This window comes from Squalius cephalus, assembly GCF_949319135.1.
Source record: "Squalius cephalus genome assembly, chromosome: 1".
Lineage (NCBI taxonomy): Eukaryota > Metazoa > Chordata > Actinopteri > Cypriniformes > Leuciscidae > Squalius > Squalius cephalus.
Genome location: NC_137122.1, coordinates 53,482,977 through 53,502,029, shown reverse-complemented (window position 1 = coordinate 53,502,029; position 19,053 = coordinate 53,482,977). Strand labels below are relative to the sequence as shown.

The 19,053-nt window shown below is 38.4% G+C and overlaps 1 protein-coding gene across 1 annotated transcript in view; it reads left to right on the top strand.

Moving 5' to 3' along the window:
- The window catches only part of LOC307171682 (uncharacterized protein), a gene marked incomplete at its 5' end in the record, with an annotated part of 30,777 nt that extends 18,323 nt beyond the window's left edge, over positions 1 to 12,454 (top strand). The window contains 6 exons of the mRNA XM_079893451.1: positions 4,570 to 5,146; positions 8,471 to 8,566; positions 8,652 to 8,885; positions 10,067 to 10,226; positions 10,651 to 10,698; positions 10,926 to 12,454. Of these exons, the coding sequence (XP_079749577.1) occupies positions 4,570 to 5,146; positions 8,471 to 8,566; positions 8,652 to 8,885; positions 10,067 to 10,226; positions 10,651 to 10,698; positions 10,926 to 11,446 (1,636 nt within the window). The 3' untranslated portion in view covers positions 11,447 to 12,454. The remainder of the gene's footprint in view (positions 1 to 4,569; positions 5,147 to 8,470; positions 8,567 to 8,651; positions 8,886 to 10,066; positions 10,227 to 10,650; positions 10,699 to 10,925) is intronic.
- Between the last annotated feature and the right edge of the window lie 6,599 nt (positions 12,455 to 19,053).

The following is a 19,053-nucleotide window of genomic DNA, read 5'->3' as shown; positions in this document are numbered from 1 at the left end:
GCTTTTTTCAGGTACATTGATTTAAAAACCTTAGTTACCGCATGTGGATCTATTAAAATCCTGTCTTTCACATTACAGTTTACATTATCTAAAACATCACAGCAGTCCCTATTGTTATCAGATTCAAAACGCATATAAAATTGGTTCAGTGCATTTGCTTTTAAACTCTCATCCTGAGCAAACAGGGGCTTCCTTTTAGCCTCCATGTTTGTCATTCCTCTAATTGAGTCCCACAGTTTCTTGGAGTTGAACATGGACAAGTTCTGTTCTGCCCGCTCCTTGTGCTGCAGCCTAGCTGCTCTCATATGTTTATTTAGCTCTTTTTGAGCTGTTTTGACTCCATCTGTATCGCTAAGTTTAAAGGCAGACTTTTTCCACTTAATACACTCCTTAATATCTTTTGTTATGTAAGGTTTATTGTTTGGATATATCTTAACAGTTTTCTGTGGAATGATGGAGTCAACACAAAAGGAGATATAGGCAGTTGTGGATTCCGTTGCCCTGTCAATGTCCGCCTCCTTGAGAAAGACGTCCCAGTCTGTTGAGAGGAAACATCCTTTCAGTTCCTCAATTTTATCGTCCGACCACACCTTTACAGTTCGGATTTCTTGTTTGCTGGACTTAAAGACTGACCGATATGTAGGTAGCAGATGAATTGCATTGTGGTCAGAGTTGGCAAGGGGAGGTTTGGCTCTGGCTGTATAAGCATCCCTGACATTACCATAGCACTTGTCGAGAATGTTATTTTTCCTGGTGTTGCATTTCACATATTGATAGAAACCAGGTAGACTCTTGTTCAGGCTGCTGTGGTTAAAATCCCCTAGTATCAGTACTGGGGCGTCAGGTTTATTCTGTAGGTGACGATGAACACAGTCAGCAATTTGGTTTGCTGCTCTGTTGGCATTCCCACTTGGTGGGACATAGACGGCGCACACAAAAATGTTGCTAAATTCTCTTGGCAGGTAGTGTGGACGTAAAGTAACACACAGTAGCTCCAAGTCCGGGTTGCATATAGTGTCTCTTATTGCAAAGTTTGAGCACCAACTGTCTTTGATATAAATACATACTCCTCCTCCCCCTACTTTGCCCGAGTTTGTGTCTCTGTCCAGGCGTACATGAGAAAACCCGTCTACCTGTACGAAATTGTCTGGTACATCTTTACTAAAACAAGTCTCAGTGAAAATCATTAGGCCTGACTCACGGTATTCATAGCAACCCCTGGCCAGTAAACGCAGTTCATCCAGCTTATTTCTCAGGGAGCGGGAGTTACAAAGCAGCATCTGAGGCAGCGGTAACTTACTAGCCCTCCGAGTGCGCTGTCTCATGCCGCCTCTCTTGCCCCTCTTCCTCGCCTTCCCATCGTGACGATGACCTGCGCCGTGATGCCGATATAGCTCCCTGGGCACGTCGTTGAGTAATCCTGCCGATGGTAGAACTCCGCCGTCTTGCAGTGCCAGCAGCTCGGTTCCGCTGTACGTTAGCTGGTTGATGATCCCATCCGCAAAACACTGGATGAACTGGCCAGACAGGATTAGCCACGCCAATGCTATCCGCTCCATTCCCCTCTGTCTCATGTCGCATATATAAAGTAAACAGTTTAGAGCACGAGTCACTGTCAGCGTATGTCTTGCACAGTGTGCCCACTGGACACCGACGTAAAACGGGAACTTTTTTTTTTTTTTTTTTTTTTCATCAGAGGGAGCCATCACCTGAATATTGAACTCTGTTACTTCCTGTTCCTTCCACATCATTTCCTGTCTTGTCATTTCCTGTCACCCTGTATTTAAGCCATGTGCTATCACTGCCTTATTGCGAAGTATTGCCAGTTCTCTGCCTTACTAAGCGTTCTACCATTCTCTATTGATGACTACAGTTATGACCATTGTTTTGCCTTTTGACTCATGCTTTTGGATTTCTGTTTTTTGGATTTGTCTGCCATTGGATTGTTTTACCTGTGCTTCGACCAAGGCCTGTGACCTGACTACGAGTTGTGACTATTGTTTGGATTTTATGCTTAGATCCTTTAATAAAGATCCGCTTATGGATTCCACACAGCCTACATCTTCCTGTATGGAAGTAAAATAATGTCAAATGTTTTTGAAATAAAAAAGCCTGTTGAATTGCACTACTTGAAAAAATAGGCATTGCATTAACCATGCTTGCATTTTAATGCATTGTATTTTTAGGGCTTGCATTTTTATGGGCTGAAATATTCACCTTTCATATTTCACTTCCAAAATATTCAAACTGTTTAAAAATACAAAAATACGAGAGTATGCTCGGCAATCTACTGCTTTTCCTGCAGTTCCTGGATGTCAATGTTTAATTTACTGTCGAATTTGAACCACTGAATTTGTGAAAGCGAATTTGCAAAGCGAAATAAAATGGACCGAAAATTGCCTGTTGAATATTATAGGTTGTATTTTTAAACAGTTTGAATATTTTGGAAGTGAAATATGAAAGGTGAATATGGATTATTGAATTTTTAATAATGAAAATGTGTTTGAAATGTTTTTAATTGAAATATTCACAGCTTAAATATTCAACCATGTTGAATTTCAGCCCATAAAAATGCAAGCCCTAAAAATACAATGCATTAAAATGCAAGCATGGTTAATGCAATGCCTATTTTTTTCAAGTAGTGCAATTCAACAGGCTTTTTTAGTTCAAAAACATTTGACATTATTTTACTTCCATATTCCTTACACTGACAGACTATTCTTTAGGACACATTATAATATATACTATATCTGATTATCTGTAAGTGTGAACTTTTGAAATGTGGATGGATGGATGGATGGATGGATGGGGGTAAATAGTTTGAAGTTAGTTCAGAATAGATGGATGTTCTGGGTGTTTGCTAAAGTGTTGCAAGATGGTTGCTAGGATATGCTGGGTGGTTGCTAGGCTCTTGTTAAGCAGTTGCCGGGGTGTTGCTACAGTATATGGTTGCTAGGGTGTTCTGGCTGACCTTCCATAACATTCATACAGGCATTTCCACTTCTGTTAATAAAAGAAACACAAACATCATTTGCAAAACTGATCCAGTACTCAGTGCTTTGATATTTTGGTAGGCTATTTCTTTCTAATGTTAACAAATTCACAAGATTTTGTTGCTCTTTATACGATTGTACAATGTCCTACCTGCCTGTCAACATGTGTATTTTCATACCTCCGCGCACCTGCTCGCGCAGACATCAGCCACCTTTTACAGTTACTCCTGAACCAAAACAGCGAGATTATTCTGCGTTCACGCCATAACTACTGTAATCTGGAAGAGATGGAAACCTGTGACGTTATACTCAGAGTGGTTCATTTCAATGGCAAGACTATCAACGGTGAAATGAATCTGCAGCAGTCAAGTGGTACAGGTCAGAGCTCTTTAAGTTGTTTATGTTCATTATTAATGTGATGTTATGTGCTTTGAGACATCAGGTAGTTTAACACCGTCTCTCATCTCATGATGCTTTGCAGACTCTGCTGTGTGAGTTCGTGTGTTTTGAAGGAGACGTGGCTTTGGAGACGCTCTGAAGGGAGGATGGGATCTTATGCTTTCAAAGCTATACTTGCTATTGCTAGCTCTCTGATAATTGCCTTCACTACCTTTAATGGTCTGGTGGAAGATCTTTTGTTGACTAGGGTGTCAGATCATATAGTTGTTGTTTTTTCCCATTAAAACCAAAGATGTTCATCAGTGATTGTTTGTCAAAAGCATGGACACGTAATTTGTTTTGAGATTTCACCGGAACGAATAGAGAGTCTCCGCCACGGTGTTGAGCGACAGATTGAAGTGAAGTCTGTGTGAAGTGCACGAGCGACAGGAAAACACTGTTGCCCTTCGCCACTGACAACAGCGGCAACAAACACTCAGCATGATTTAAAAACATTGGCGGATCCAAGGGTTGGGGCCAGAGGGGCACTGGCTCCAACTGAAACCTGATTGGCCCCTGAAGTGCCCCTGCCCTGTCACTCATGATCGCTGATCTACGTCAATTCAACCCGCGTAAACAGCGCTCATTCAAGGACGTGCATTTATTGCACAGACGGCACAAGAGCATTTAACGTAAGGGTCTGAAATGAATGTGCAGTTCAGTTGAATGATAAAGTTTGCGCTCTTTAACTTAATGCTGTTGAACCTATAAACCTTCTCCATGTCCGTGCCACCACCATGTTGCCCGACTGAAAGAAGCTGCCATTTCTGTTGCATATGAGAAACATCAATCATCAAATGAAATTAAAGTAAAACGAAACTGTGCTTGTTAAAATTACAAATGACTTGCTTCTAGCTTCTGACCTGCTCCTCAATACTAGTTTGACTTGATGTTATTCATCAAGTAAACATTGCTCATTCATGAGCTCGGGACTTGTAATTATGATATTTTCGACTCCACTTGAAGGACACATACAGTAAACACAGCAGTAAAGTGTGTGTGTGAAGTGAGGAATGCTGCTTTACAGACACGCCTATATTACACATGTGCTCAGAACACACAGCTCGTCAGTTCAGAGAAACAGAAACTGAACTGTTGTTGAGCTGTTGTGTGTTTGTGTCTCTCTGTATTCATGCAGTAAAATGGCTGAAGCCAGAATTTCTCAGGATGAGTTCACGTGTCCAGTGTGTCTGGATCTCCTGAAGGATCCAGTGACTATCCACTGTGGACACAGTTACTGTAAGATCTGTATTACAGACTGCTGGGATCAGGAGGATGAGAAGAGAGTCTACAGCTGCCCTCAGTGCAGACAGACCTTCAGTCCAAGACCTGCTTTAGCTAAAAACACCATTCTGGCTGAACTGGTGGAGAAACTGAAGAAGACTAAACTTCCTGCTGACTGTTACGCTGGATCTGGAGACGTGGAGTGTGACGTCTGTACTGGAAGAAAATACAAAGCCGTCAAGTCCTGTCTGGTGTGTCAGGAATCTTACTGTCAAACTCATTTAGACCGTCATGAGGAATTTCACTCTCGTAAGCCACACAAAGTGATTGATGCCACTGGACGACTGCAGGACATGATCTGCCGTAAACATGATAAAGAGCTAGAAATGTTCTGTGTCACTGATCAACAGTGCATTTGTTTGCGGTGTAAAGAGTATGAACATAAAAACCACAAAACTGTATCAACTGCAGCACAGAGGACAGAGACACAGGTATGAACTGAGAGGGATTGATCACACAGAAATGAAAGTGTCTTCATTTACTCACTCATTTACTCATGTTGTCCCAAACCAGTTTGACTCACTTTCTTCTGTAGATTGTAAAGATGATATTTTGAAGAATGTCTATTTTACTCTATACATTGAAAGTCAAAGAGGTTCAAAAGTTTCAAGCTCTAAAAAGGATAAAAACATAGAAGTAATCTTAACCACTAGTGGTTTAAAAACGAAGTGTGATTAATTGTATTGACGTGCACTTGTAGTAAAAGTATATTTAAAAGATAAAACTGTACTTGCAAATAATATAATATTACTGAAATGAAAGGGCATTTAAGTGCACTTCATGTACTCTTTCAGCTCAAGTCTAGCTCACAATCTGTTTGAAAAATGCAACTTAAATGGGCGTGGATGGCTGTGATAAGAAGGGAGGGGAGTGGGTGTGGTATGGCACGGCTGGGGGTGGGGGGTGGGGGGAGGGGAATCGTCATCGCCAGTGGCCCATGCATATCGACTGTCACTAAAAATCTGTGGTAAAACGTGAGGAAATGCTAGATTTTTTTAATAGCTGGCAAAGTTAAAGTCTAATGAAATACACGGACACCTTATTTTTGTCCTTTCAAAAGTAACTGAATGCCCTGCTACATATATTAGCCTACAGTAATCATAATTGTATTTAAAACATATAAATTGTTTCTATACACACTAGAAATGCATATATTTGAAAATAATAAATTTTCCGCTTAAAAAAAACGTTCCGTACATATCCTAGATGTACGCGCCCCCTAAACCCACATAATAAAGATGGACAGTGACATAGAAATTTTCACAAATTAAGCATACGTTCCTTACACTTGAGGTATTATCGACATATCTAAATTTTAACAACGAGTGATTATTTAACAAAAGGCAAGTAAAACGGTCAGGGTTACATTTTAGACACACACACACACACACACACACCTCTGAAGCGATAGAAAAGTCCTCGGGACCGCAACACTCGCAAGACGAAACCTGCATTGGTGTACCGTGTAAGGCCGAAGTCCACCATTCTCCTGTTGAATGGTTGCTACACACACATAGTTTAGATGTGTCCGTGGTTGATGGCCAACCAACCGCCCACAGCTAGAGTCTAGCCCTGGCAGAATCGCGGGGAAATACGCACTGGAACTTTTGCACCACGAAAACAACCGCGCGTCCCATCATTGCTCTCTCATCTACGCGATATCACAGTTTGACATGTCTGTCATTGGAAAGTTCCACGTGGTGTAATGAATAATTAAGAGCAAGTGTCTTCTCATTGGATAAGAAAACTCAGTACATGAATAATAATGAGTCACCGATGAGTCAAAGTGCTCTGGGGCCTCATTTATAAACGTTGCGTAGCCTACGCACAAAAGAAGGCGTACGCTGCTCTCTACGCAATAATTGGTATAAAAAGCAAACTTGATGGGAAAATGTGCGGTCCTTCACGCAAACTCTGACCCAGGCGTACGCACAAAAACGGGTGAAATGAGAAATGGCGACACCGTCGGCAGATGGAAGAAACACGTGAAAGTGTGTGAAACTGTAGACCGTTGTGTAAAAGAAATGGCAATACTGCCTCTCATAAATAACATGAAGACTTCACAAAGCAAGTCTTACAATTAACAGCCTACACGAACACCCGTTTGATCGATCTGCAGTGTAAAACAAACAAAATCAAACGAAGATTAGCCTACAACAGAAATGCAAATTAACACATATTTGCAAAAAGAAAAGTGAAATATGTTCTGCAATAATTGGCATGTTATGCAATTCATCCTCATAACAATAATCTGTAGCTTTCCCCTTTCCCCCACCCGTGGCAGACACACTCTGGCGATGGAGCGCTAGACGCTTTTTTGCATCGACTTTGATGTCCGACCATTTCTTTTTTATTTCGGCCACGGTCCGAGGTTGTGAGGCTGCAGCATTTACGGCGTCTGCAACCTTTTGCCACTCAAGTGCCTTTTTGGCATTAGTAATGCCCACACTGTGCCCTCCAAACAACATTTTACTCCTCTTTTCCACCTCGCCAACGATAATTTCCACTTAACATTGAGTGAAGTTACGTTTCTTGGTTTTCCTCTGTGTTTGCCATGATTTCGCAATCGATAAATATTTGTGGGCGTTTCACGGACTATTTATGGGCAACTATGGGCGTGACATGAAGCCGCAAAAGCTGCGCTACATTTAGAATTGATTGTGATTTATTAAGGGAAAACTGCGTAGGATGTGCGTGCGCACGGTTTTATAAATCCGAATATTTCTGTGCGTACGCACGTCCTATGTTTCATCCGTACGCCACTTCTGATGGAAATCCTACACAAAGTTTTATAAATGAGGCCCCTGGACATGATGAAGATTTTAAACCCGGAAGATGAAAATAGCGGGAAAAAAAAAAAAAAATTTAACCATTTTCTCCCTACTATTAAATCTAACAGATGCTAACATTGTCTTCAATGGTGTTCAACACACATACCAGCTGTTAAAATCTCAGAAATTTTGGTTTAGGGTTTCATGACCTTTTAAAGAGAGTAAATGTTCATGACTGTTTCACTTAATAAATACACTAATGACAAATTAAAGGTTTTACTTTAAAGCACCTTTAAAACATTTTTAATATTTCAATGTGACTCTTTTGCTCCGTGCTTTAGATAAGTGCACTTATTTTGACGTGTTGACATACTAAAGCACATGTAAAGTACTTGATTATGATTACAACTGTAGTGTGTTATTCGATATATTTAATGTTAATTTATTTTTAATGTACAACTTCATTATTACAGTATATTTTAGTTTATCATAAATGCTTGTCTGTACAGATGACAGTACACTTTAACTATATTTTAAAAAGAATAGAATTATGAAATAACATTTGAAGAAGTACTTAGAAATCACTAATAAGTTCAGCTAATTGCTTTATATATAAATTTAAATTATAATACATTTTCATTTAATGGCAATTAACATGCAACTACGTGTCTGTAAACATAACATTCAGTTCACACTTAAGTATATTCTTTTAAAGTATATTATTTACATGCACTTTTTTAAAGGAATGCTACTTTTAAAAGTTTTTTTTTTCTTTGAAGGACCAATTTTGATTCACAAATCAAATCAAATCATTGATCAACTCATGTACGCAGAGCCCAAATCAAAGATGATGATGTCAATAACATCAAACTTCACTGATCTGTGGTTTGAACCTACAGGATAAACTTGCCATGCTAGATCTTTAACCCTTATTGTGTGACAGTAGTTTTATGTGTCATTCGCTGTCATTGGTTTGTCCTCCAGAAACAGCTGAAGGAGACGCAGATGAAGATCCGTCAGAGAATCCAGCAGAGACAGAAAGATCTTCATCAGCTGAGAGAGGCTGTGGAGTCTCATAAGGTGAGTCTGGAGAAGAAGAGAAGTGTGAGACGTCTCAGTTTGGACTCACTGAACTCACTGTGTGATTGTGATGTGTGTGTAACAGCGCTCTGCACACACAGCAGTGGAGGACAGTGAGAAGATCTTCACTGAGATCATCCGCTCCATTGAGAGAAGCCGCTCTGAGGCGACACAGCTGATCAGAGATCAGGAAAAGACTGCAGTGAGTCGAGCTGAAGGACGACTGGAGCGACTGGAGCAGGAGATCAATGATCTGAGGAGGAGAGACGCTGAGCTGGAGCAGCTTTCACACACACACCATCACATCCAGTTCCTGCAGGTAACAGAGATCTAGAAGAACTGGATCATAGTGGACTTGAGCAAGAGACTCACAGAGAAACATTTCATGAGAGCAGAATGAGACGAACTTAAGCAGGGCAAAAAAACACTCTAAAGCTCAGCTATTTGCATTTAATAACAACATTAAACTATTCCACATTCATTTAACTGCAAATAACATGCAATAACATGCAACATGCAACCTTGGCGTGATTTTTGATTCAACCCTCTCCCTTGAGCCCCACATCCGTCAGGTAATTAAAACATCCTTCTTTCACCTCCGCAATGTTGCTAAAATCAGACCCTCACTCACACCCCCTGCTGCTGAAAGACTCATTCACGCCTTCATCTCCTCACGACTGGACTACTGCAACTCACTACTCCTTGGTATTAGCTCAACTTACATAAAAAGACTACAACTGGTCCAAAACGCAGCCGCCCAACTCATCACCCGCTCCAAATCCTGGCACCACATCACGCCAGTTTTAAAACAACTGCACTGGCTTCCCATTTCCCAACGGATCAAATACAAAATTCTGGTTCTTACCTACAAAGCCATCCACCACCTGGCCCCATCATACCTCACTGACCTCCTCTCCCCCTACCAACCCTCACGGTCCCTCAGATCCACCTCAGCCGGTCTCCTATCCATCCCCAAGTCAAAACTCTGTAGTTTTGGGGACAGAGCTTTCTCGAGGGCAGCTCCAAGGCTCTGGAACTCCCTTCCCCTTGAGATCCGCACCTCTGAGTCCCTTACCATCTTTCAGTCCCGCCTCAAGAACCATCTCTTCACCTCTGCCTATCCATAGCCCCCCCAATTTATTTATTTATTTTATTTTTTTCTCTGCCCTGTAAAGCGACTTTGAGTTAGAGAAAAGCGCTATAAAAATTCAATTTATTATTAATTAAGTTTCTGAAAACATTAAAAAATCCATATCGGTCAATCCCTAATCAGAATGGAAGGACCATTTCACCCAGTATAAAAAAAATGTTTCTGAACAGGATTACCTACCCTACCTTTAAATGATGAATATGAGGAGAATGTGCTGATTGTGTGAAAGTGCTGGATTGAAGCGAGTCACTGAAGAGAAGTGAAGTCAACAAGAGCCGCTCAGATCTGATATAGTGCAGGTTATTGGCTGAAGTGTGGAGATGATGAGTTTTGATTTCTGTTTTCTGTAGAGTTTCCAGTCTCTCTCAGCACCTCCTGAATCTACAGACGAACCCGATGTTTCCTTCAGTTCTCTCTCCTCTTTTGATGGCGTGAGAGAATCTGTCCGTCAGCTGAGAGACAAACTGGAGGATTTCTGCAAAGAGGAGCTCAAGAAGATCTCTGATAGAGGTAAAGTCCTGCGCCTCGTTTATACAGACGTGTGGAGAATGATCCGAAATATGAACGTACAACCGTTTCTGAAATGTTCCTATGATTTATAAAACATGCGCACAAATAATTTTCCTAAACGTATCCCACTTTATAAATCACAGTTCATCTTTAATTCAAGAGCATCAACTCTACAGAACAGCCACAAACATCCCTTGATGGTTTAGAAGTAATAAATACTATAGCCTATGTATTGAAATTGAAATCCATTGAAATTTAGGATTGAATCCGATACGTGTGTTTTATATATGAGGCATCTGGAGATTCTTCTGTTCTCAGAAATGAGTCCTGCATCATCTAATATCAGATTAGAAACGTCTTAGAAATGGATGTATTTTATCTTGTCATTTCTCTTCACACTGTTCATGTCTGTTTATTTCCACAGTCACATTCACCAACATGAATCCCAAGACCAGGAACGACTTCCTACAATGTAAGTCACTGAGAAACAAGCAGAAAAACTCACTGAATGTGTTCATGTTCTTCCTGTAGAAGGAGAAATAAACATGATAGAAGAGTTTTATAATTGATCATGTAAATGATGATTTGCACAGGATATCTGATCAGCTGTACTGAGACACTGATGATACATTGTTCAGATACATTAAAAGATCAGACAGATTCATAATTCCTGATTCTGATGTGTTTTCTCTCCATCAGATTCCCATCAGCTGACTCTGGATCTGAACACAGTGAATAAACACCTCAGTCTGTCTGAGAGGAACAGAGTGATTACTGTCACTGACACACAACAGTCGTATCCTGATCATCCAGACAGATTTGATCGGTGGCCTCAGGTGTTGTGTAGAGAGAGTGTGTGTGGACGCTGTTACTGGGAGATTGAGTGGAGTGGTGAATATGTGTTTATATCAGTGTCATATAAGAGCATCAGCAGGAAGGGATGGGGTAATGAGTGTTGGTTTGGATATAATGATCAGTCCTGGAGTTTGTTCTGCTCTTCCTCCAGATACTCATTCATACACAATAACATAGACACTGTTCTCCCTGTAAAGTCCATCAGCAGAAGAATAGGAGTGTATGTGGATCACAGTGCAGGAACTCTGTCCTTCTACAGCGTCTCTGACACAATGAGCCTCATCCACACAGTCCAGACCACATTCACTCAGACGCTCTATCCTGGGTTTTACGTTGATTATAAATCATCAGTGAAACTGTGTTGATGTTTCAGAATAGACTGTAGAGAGATTTTACCCATAATGCTTTGAGCTGATAAATCACTAAACAGTGAGATATTACAGAGACTCTTATTTTAATTTTCATTAATATAGCTGAACTTTAGTGTTTTAGAGTCTCTTACATTTTCACATGATTTTTGGAAACCTCAAAATGAGAGTAAACAAGATGCAACAATGTTAGGCTATTTCGTTCTAATGTTAACAAATTCACACGATTTTGTTGTTCTTAAGATTTATATAATCCAAGTAGCCAGAATATAATACTACTAAAACAACTCGTCTTTTCTATGAAGTAATGATACAAGCTCAGAGACATCTATAATCTTTTGATGTTTTTGATGTACAGTACACAGAGTGTCTTGACTTGGTGCTCTGGATACTGACATTTTATTTATTTTTAACATCCCCCTGTGGTAAAAATCAAGCTTTTAATGTTGTTTATATGTCTATGTGGTGTTTTTAATATGCTTTAAGACAACCCATGTGTAAATTCATAAGTCGACACCATTACTGAGTATTTTCTCCTTAAAACTGCAGTGAACCAAGAGTTACATTAAGACAGTCTCAAAAACACGGTTTGAAATCTGACGTCACAAACTACCTTGTAACCAATCAGATCAACGTGTGATCGTCAACCAGTGGATCTCAGAGCTGGTGTGAGTGAGTGGAGGCGGGGCTCATTTGGATATTCATAGAACCGTATATACTAAATGAGGCAAGGGTGTATTTACATTCCAGCTGTTGTAAGGCATGAATCCAGGGACGCGGGAAGTGGGGGTGCTGGGGGTGCTGCAGCACCCCCTGTTTTCACAGAATTGTAAATGCAACGCATGTTAGTTCATTAAAATGTATTAATTTTTAGCATTTAGTCATTTACTTGTAATAAACACTTTAAGTGGGCTATTTAAAAATTGTTATATATGTTAAATTATGTTTTTAAAACATAAGCGCAGAGTGTAGGCTATTGTGTGTGTGTCGAAAGAATTTGTTCGCAGCTGCAAAAAAAAAAAAAAAAAAAAAAGTCAAAAACCCCACTGTTAGTGTTTTGAAAGGAACAGGCAAATATGTAAAATATAGCAGGATACACTTTAATTGTTTACTAATAAAACATTTTTTTGTCAGTGTCGGCTATAAGATGAAGTTGTCGAATCGCGATCTTCGCAGCGCCAGAGAGAAATGCACATTTCATACGAATTAGGCCTATAAGCAGCGCAGTCTGTTTTCTTTCGTTTTGAATTGTTCTGCTTTAAAGTAGATATTTCAAGCTATCTATAGCCTATGTCTCAGGTCTGTGAGGCATAGGCTACCTTATAGCCCTACGCTGAGTTTCGGTTCATTTATGAGACGAGCTCCAGGTTCGCCAGCGCCTCCGTGTCCTGATTATCTATTTTCTAATAGCCTTCTTATTTATTAAACCCAGACAATTTTTTTGATGGAACATCGATTAAAATTAAGATACAATTAATACAAAACGAAATTAAATTTAAAGACAGGCTTTGTGCTTTTAGTTTGAGGTATCTGTGAAAGTTTTAAAACATTCGTTTAGTGTCGCTTTAGAGCGCTCACGTCCGTAACGGAGAACTGTCTGTAACATGTTTTTTTTTGTGTGTGTGTGTGTGAAATAAATTTCTAAAAAAATGCGACTTCGTCCAGTGCGACTTAAGCTATAGGCCTATATGTTTTTTCTTCCTCGTGACGCATTTTTTGACTTATTATGCATTATGCGACTCTGGAGCGACTTATAAAATAGGCTACGGTAAGTTATTTATTATTTTTGTGCAAATGAACAAAACATAAAGTCCCATTCTTTAAGGATTAATTTATGTCCCGTTCGTTGACCGGTCCATTGCGTTACGAATAAAAGCAGAATCAATAAAGTCAAAAATGTGATGTGCAGTCAGGTTTGAGTGAGCGCTATTTGAACAAGCGTTCTCACTGATACGCTTGTTGTGATTCGCGGAGATTTGACGAGTTTTATAGTCTTGATATTGTTTCTTATTCAAAAGTGGTGACGCCCCTACCCCCCCCCCCCCCCCCCCAAAATCAGCACCCCCAACCTAAAAACTCTTCCCGCGCCCCTGCATGAATCAGTTTTGTTTTGTTTTTTCAAAGGAAAAAAAACATTTAAATGTGTCAATTTGGTGAATTCAAATTCAAATGTGAGTTTTAAGGGATAAAATGATTGACTACAGGGGGACTTTAACTCTTTTCAGACAGATTACTGTGTGATAATGCAGCTGTTTTATTCACATATTCATCAAATCAAGTCAAGTCACCTTTATTTATAGAGTGCTTTTTATGATACAGATTGTTTCAAAGCAGCAGTGATAATATTATAAATATATAAATATAATTATAATAAAATAATGCAACAAAGTTTGTTTTGGCTGGACAGCACCCAATACACATTCATGAACATATGAATATGAATATACAGGCCATAAATCCATAATAAAACTATACATGGGCGTTTGCTTTGGTGTTGCCACTCCTCGCAAGATGTTTCAAAAACACAAACATAAAAGTTAAAATATTGTGTGTGTGTGTGTGTGTGTGTGTACATTTATACTTTATTAACACATGCATATTTATATATAATATTAAATATGAACATAAAAAGAGAAAAGTGCACAAATGTCACGTGCATAAAAAGTAAAAAGCTCAATAAATCTAAAAATTGCATTCACTTTTAAAAAGAACTGAGTGCAAAAACTTAAAGTTAAAGAAAAATAAACTTGCGAGTTTTTGCACTCAGCTTCTACGGTTTTTCAGTGCATTTTTGTGTTGTCGTTGTTTTTCTTGAAAGCAAGTACAGACTCTGTGTGAATGTTCAGATGTCTGCAATAACGACAGTAAGCAGCAGATGTCAGCATTTATCTTTTGTTTCTGTCCGAGTGCACCTGTCAGAGAGGACGTCTACAAGATGCTTGAAGAAAGCTTCCTGCAAAGCTTCCTGAAAAACTATGCGCAAGTGTACCTGGACAAAAGCCTTTTTAACGCAAATGGTCGTTACACCATATATTGATTTGAATTAGTTAATAGAAGTTAAATCATAAATAAATTCAATTTGTGATTTTATTTTTGAAAGCATTCTCACTTTACAGCATTTTAACACAAGTGCCAGTGCTTTTCACAGTCCTGTAGCTTTGCAGGAAGATTTCTTCAAGCATCTCGGAGATGTTCCCGCAGTTCTTCTGGATTTAGTCTGTCTCAGTTTCTTCTGTTTCTTCATGTAATCACAGACGGACTCGAAGATGGTGAGATCAGATCATACCGGCTGCTGTCAGACTCCTTGTGCATACACAAATCTCATTGGATTATTACAATTAATGGCAAAATGAATGTTTGGAAATGTAAACTGTTATTTCGTACTGACACACTACAGCAAAATATATTTTAATTAACGTGCCTAAGACTTTTGCACAGTATATTATATTATATTATATTATATTATATTATATTATATTATATTATATTATATTATATTACATTATATTATATTATTTAATGTTATATATTAGATTAGATTAGATTACATTACATTATATTACATTGTATTATATTTTATTATATTATGTAACTTTATATTACATTGCATTATATTATATGATATTATATTACATTATATTATTTAATGTTATATATTAGATTAGATTAGATTAGATTACATTACATTATATTACATTGTATTATATTTTATTATATTATGTAACTTTATATTACATTGCATTATATTATATTATATTATATTATATTATTATATTATATTATATTATATTATATTATATTATATTATATTATATTATATTATATAATTTTATATTACATTACATTGTATTTTTTTATAATTTGAATTTCTCACCGTATATTGGATTAGGGTTAGTTCACCCAAAAAAGAAAATTCTCTCATCATTAACTCTAACCCTCATGTCGTTCCAAGCCTGTATGAGTTTCTTTATTCTGCTGAACACTAAAGAAGATATTTTGAAGAATGTCGGTAACCAAACTGTTGATGGGCTCCATTGACTTCAGTGTATTTTCCCTCATACTGCAGAAGTCACTGGAGTCCATCAACTGTCTGGTTAGTGTCCAGCAGAGGGCGGCAGGCTACAACATATATGAGCCTGGAGGGAAAATTCAGAGCAGCATATAGACATTAATGTATAGCACACTTCAACTCTTCGTAGTTTAGACACCTTACAGATAATGTGTTTTTATTTATCAATTACAAATAAGTGAAAACAAGGAGCATACCTTATATTAGGATATATAAGCCATTTAATTGAAAAGAAAGACAGTTAACATATCCTATATTTTTGTTTTGTTTGTAAGTTTTCAGTGATGTTTGAAAATCTTTATCCAGTAAATACAAGCAACTGTAAAAGTCGTGGACATTTATTGGTCAAAAGGTGTGAGAACCCCAGTCTCTATTCTGTGTTTATCACAGCTTGAGTTTCACAGTCATAAACAGACAGACTGGGATGTGTTCAGTCATGTGTGTGACTATGGTTCCCAGAGTCTTAGCATGCAGCCTGCTGTGTATGTTATTGTGCAGTGTGTGTGTGTGTGTGTGTGTGTGTGTGTGTGTGTGTGTGTGTGTGTGTGTGTGTGTGTGTGTGTGTGTGTGTGTGTGTGTGTGCGTTCATCCGCTCAGGGACTGTGTTCAGTCAGCACACCTGTGATCTGTTCTGCCACCCAAGCCCTGCGTTTGCTCATTTACCGATGAGTCTGCTGATCTGCCCCGCTGTGTGTGATGTGCGTGAGGAACCGTGTTTATTTGTTTGTGAGTTGTTGAGGTTAACCTCAGGAGGATAAAGTAAACCTGCACATGTGGTTTAATACATTCAAAGTATTTACACTATATATACACAATACATGTGTCCCTATCCAGCCTTATACTATGAGTAAAACAGTAAAGATAGACAACTAATAAATTAATAATTAATGTCCCTCCATTGAAAGTCTACGCAACTACCACTTTGTCTCTTCAAAAAGTTCATAAAGAGATCGTAAAACTAATCCAAACGAATTGAGCGATTTAGTCCAATTTTTTTTTTTGAAGAGACTCAATCACTTTATATGATGAACAGATTGAATTTAGGCTTTTATTCACATACAAAAATTCATCAACTCACACATCAGTTGTGGGAAACGGAAGCTTCATCAAGAACAATGAGGTTCATTCTCGTGTTACGCATCACGTTTGAGCTTCAGCAAGAACCAATGAGGTTCATTCTCGTGTTACGCATCACGTTTGAGCTTCAGCAAGAACCAATGAGGTTCATTCTCGTGTTACGCATCACGTTTGAGCTTCAGCAAGAACCAATGAGGTTTATTCTCGTGTTACGCATCACGTTTGAGCTTCAGCAAGAACCAATGAGGTTCATTTAAAGTGTCAAAGTGGATGTTGCGTAGCTTTCAATGGAAAGTACATAACTGGCTCAGATTTCATAAAAAAGAAGAAGAAAAATCTATATTTGTGTTCAGAAGATGAACGAAAGTTTTACGGGTTTGGAATGACATTAGGGTGAGCAATTAATGGCAGAATTTTCTAATTTGCGTGAACTAACCGTTTAAATAAGAAAATCACAAAACCATTGATTGAAACCTCCACACGCTGAGTAAGCAGATAAAAGCGGTCCCCTGTTCCCTGTGTGTTCAAGGGAGCATCTCAAACACCACCGTCTCACTGTCAGCAGAAAGGAGGCAGACAGAGCGAGAGAGAGACATTTAATTAAAACGCACAATTGAGTTTGGTGTCCCGACAGCTTGTTACGCTTTAATAATTCACTGTCCGGTGAAGTCCTGGAGATGTGACGGGTATATGTTGTGTAGAACCCTGTTAGGTAATGAGAAGATCTGGTGGCCAACAGTCGAAACTGAGCCACAGCTGAAACCCAACAGTGACTCCTGTAATCAAGCAGAAACTGGCGCTTTGAGGGGAAATGGATGCGAGAACGCCAGCGTTTCATGTCTGGGCTTGACAGGGCCTGAAATCCACCGGCTAGCGGATAAACAGAACTCCTGGAGCGGGGACTGATCACATGTGTCAGGATAATGCAAAGTCTGGTAGTTTAAAGGGATGGTTCACCCAAAAATGAAAATTAGCCCATGATTTACTCACCCTCAAGTCATCCTAGTCGTATATAACATTCTTCTTTCAGACGAATAAAATAAGAGTTATATTAAAAAATGTATATCTTGTCTTCTAAGCTTTATAATCGCAGTGAATGGCCGTTTAAGTTCTGAAGTCCATAAAAGTGCATCTATCCATGATAAAAGTGCATCTATCCATCATAAAAGTGCATCTATCCATCATAAAAGTGCATCTATCCATGATAAAAGTGCATCTATCCATGATAAAAGTGCATCTATCCATCATAAAAGTGCATCTATCCATGATAAAAGTGCATCTATCCATCATAAAAGTGCATCTATCCATGATAAAAGTGCATTCAACCATGATAAAAGTGCATCTATCCATCATAAAAGTGCATCTATCCATCATAAAAGTGCATCTATCCATGATAAAAGTGCATCTAACCATGATAAAAGTGCATCTATCCATCATAAAAGTGCATCTATCCATCATAAAAGTGCATCTATCCATGATAAAAGTGCATCTATCCATCATAAAAGTGCATCTATCCATGATAAAAGTGCATCTATTCATGATAAAAGTGCATCTATTCATGATAAAAGTGCATCTATTCATGATAAAAGTGCATCTATCCATCATAAAAGTGCATCTATCCATGATAAAAGTGCATCTAACCATGATAAAAGTGCATCTATCCATCATAAAAGTGCATCTATCCATCATAAAAGTGCATCTATCCATGATAAAAGTGCATCTATCCATCATAAAACTGCATCTATCCATCATAAAAGTGCATCTATCCATGATAAAAGTGCATCTATTCATGATAAAAGTGCATCTATTCATGATAAAAGTGTATCTATCATCATAAAAGCATCTATCCATCATAAAAGTGCATCTATTCATGATAAAAGTGCATCTATTCATGATAAAAGTGCATCTATCCATGATAAAAGTGCATCTCTCCATCATAAAAGTGCATCTATCCATCATAAAAGTGCATCTATTCATGATAAAAGTGCATCTATCCATCATAAAAGTGCATCTATCCATCATAAAAGTGCATCTATCCATGATAAAAGTGCATCTCTCCATCATAAAAGTGCATCTATTCATGATAAAAGTGCATCTATCCATCATAAAAGTGCATCTATCCATCATAAAAGTGCATCTATTCATGATAAAAGTGCATCTATCCATCATAAAAGTGCATCTATCCATCATAAAAGTGCATCTATCCATGATAAAAGTGCATCTCTCCATCATAAAAGTGCATCTATTCATGATAAAAGTGCATCTATCCATCATAAAAGTGCATCTATCCATCATAAAAGTGCATCTATCCATCATAAAAGTGCATCTATCCATCATAAAAGTGCATCTATTCATGATAAAAGTGCATCTATCCATGATAAAAGTGCATCTCTCCATCATAAAAGTGCATCTATTCATGATAAAAGTGCATCTATCCATCATAAAAGTGCATCTATCC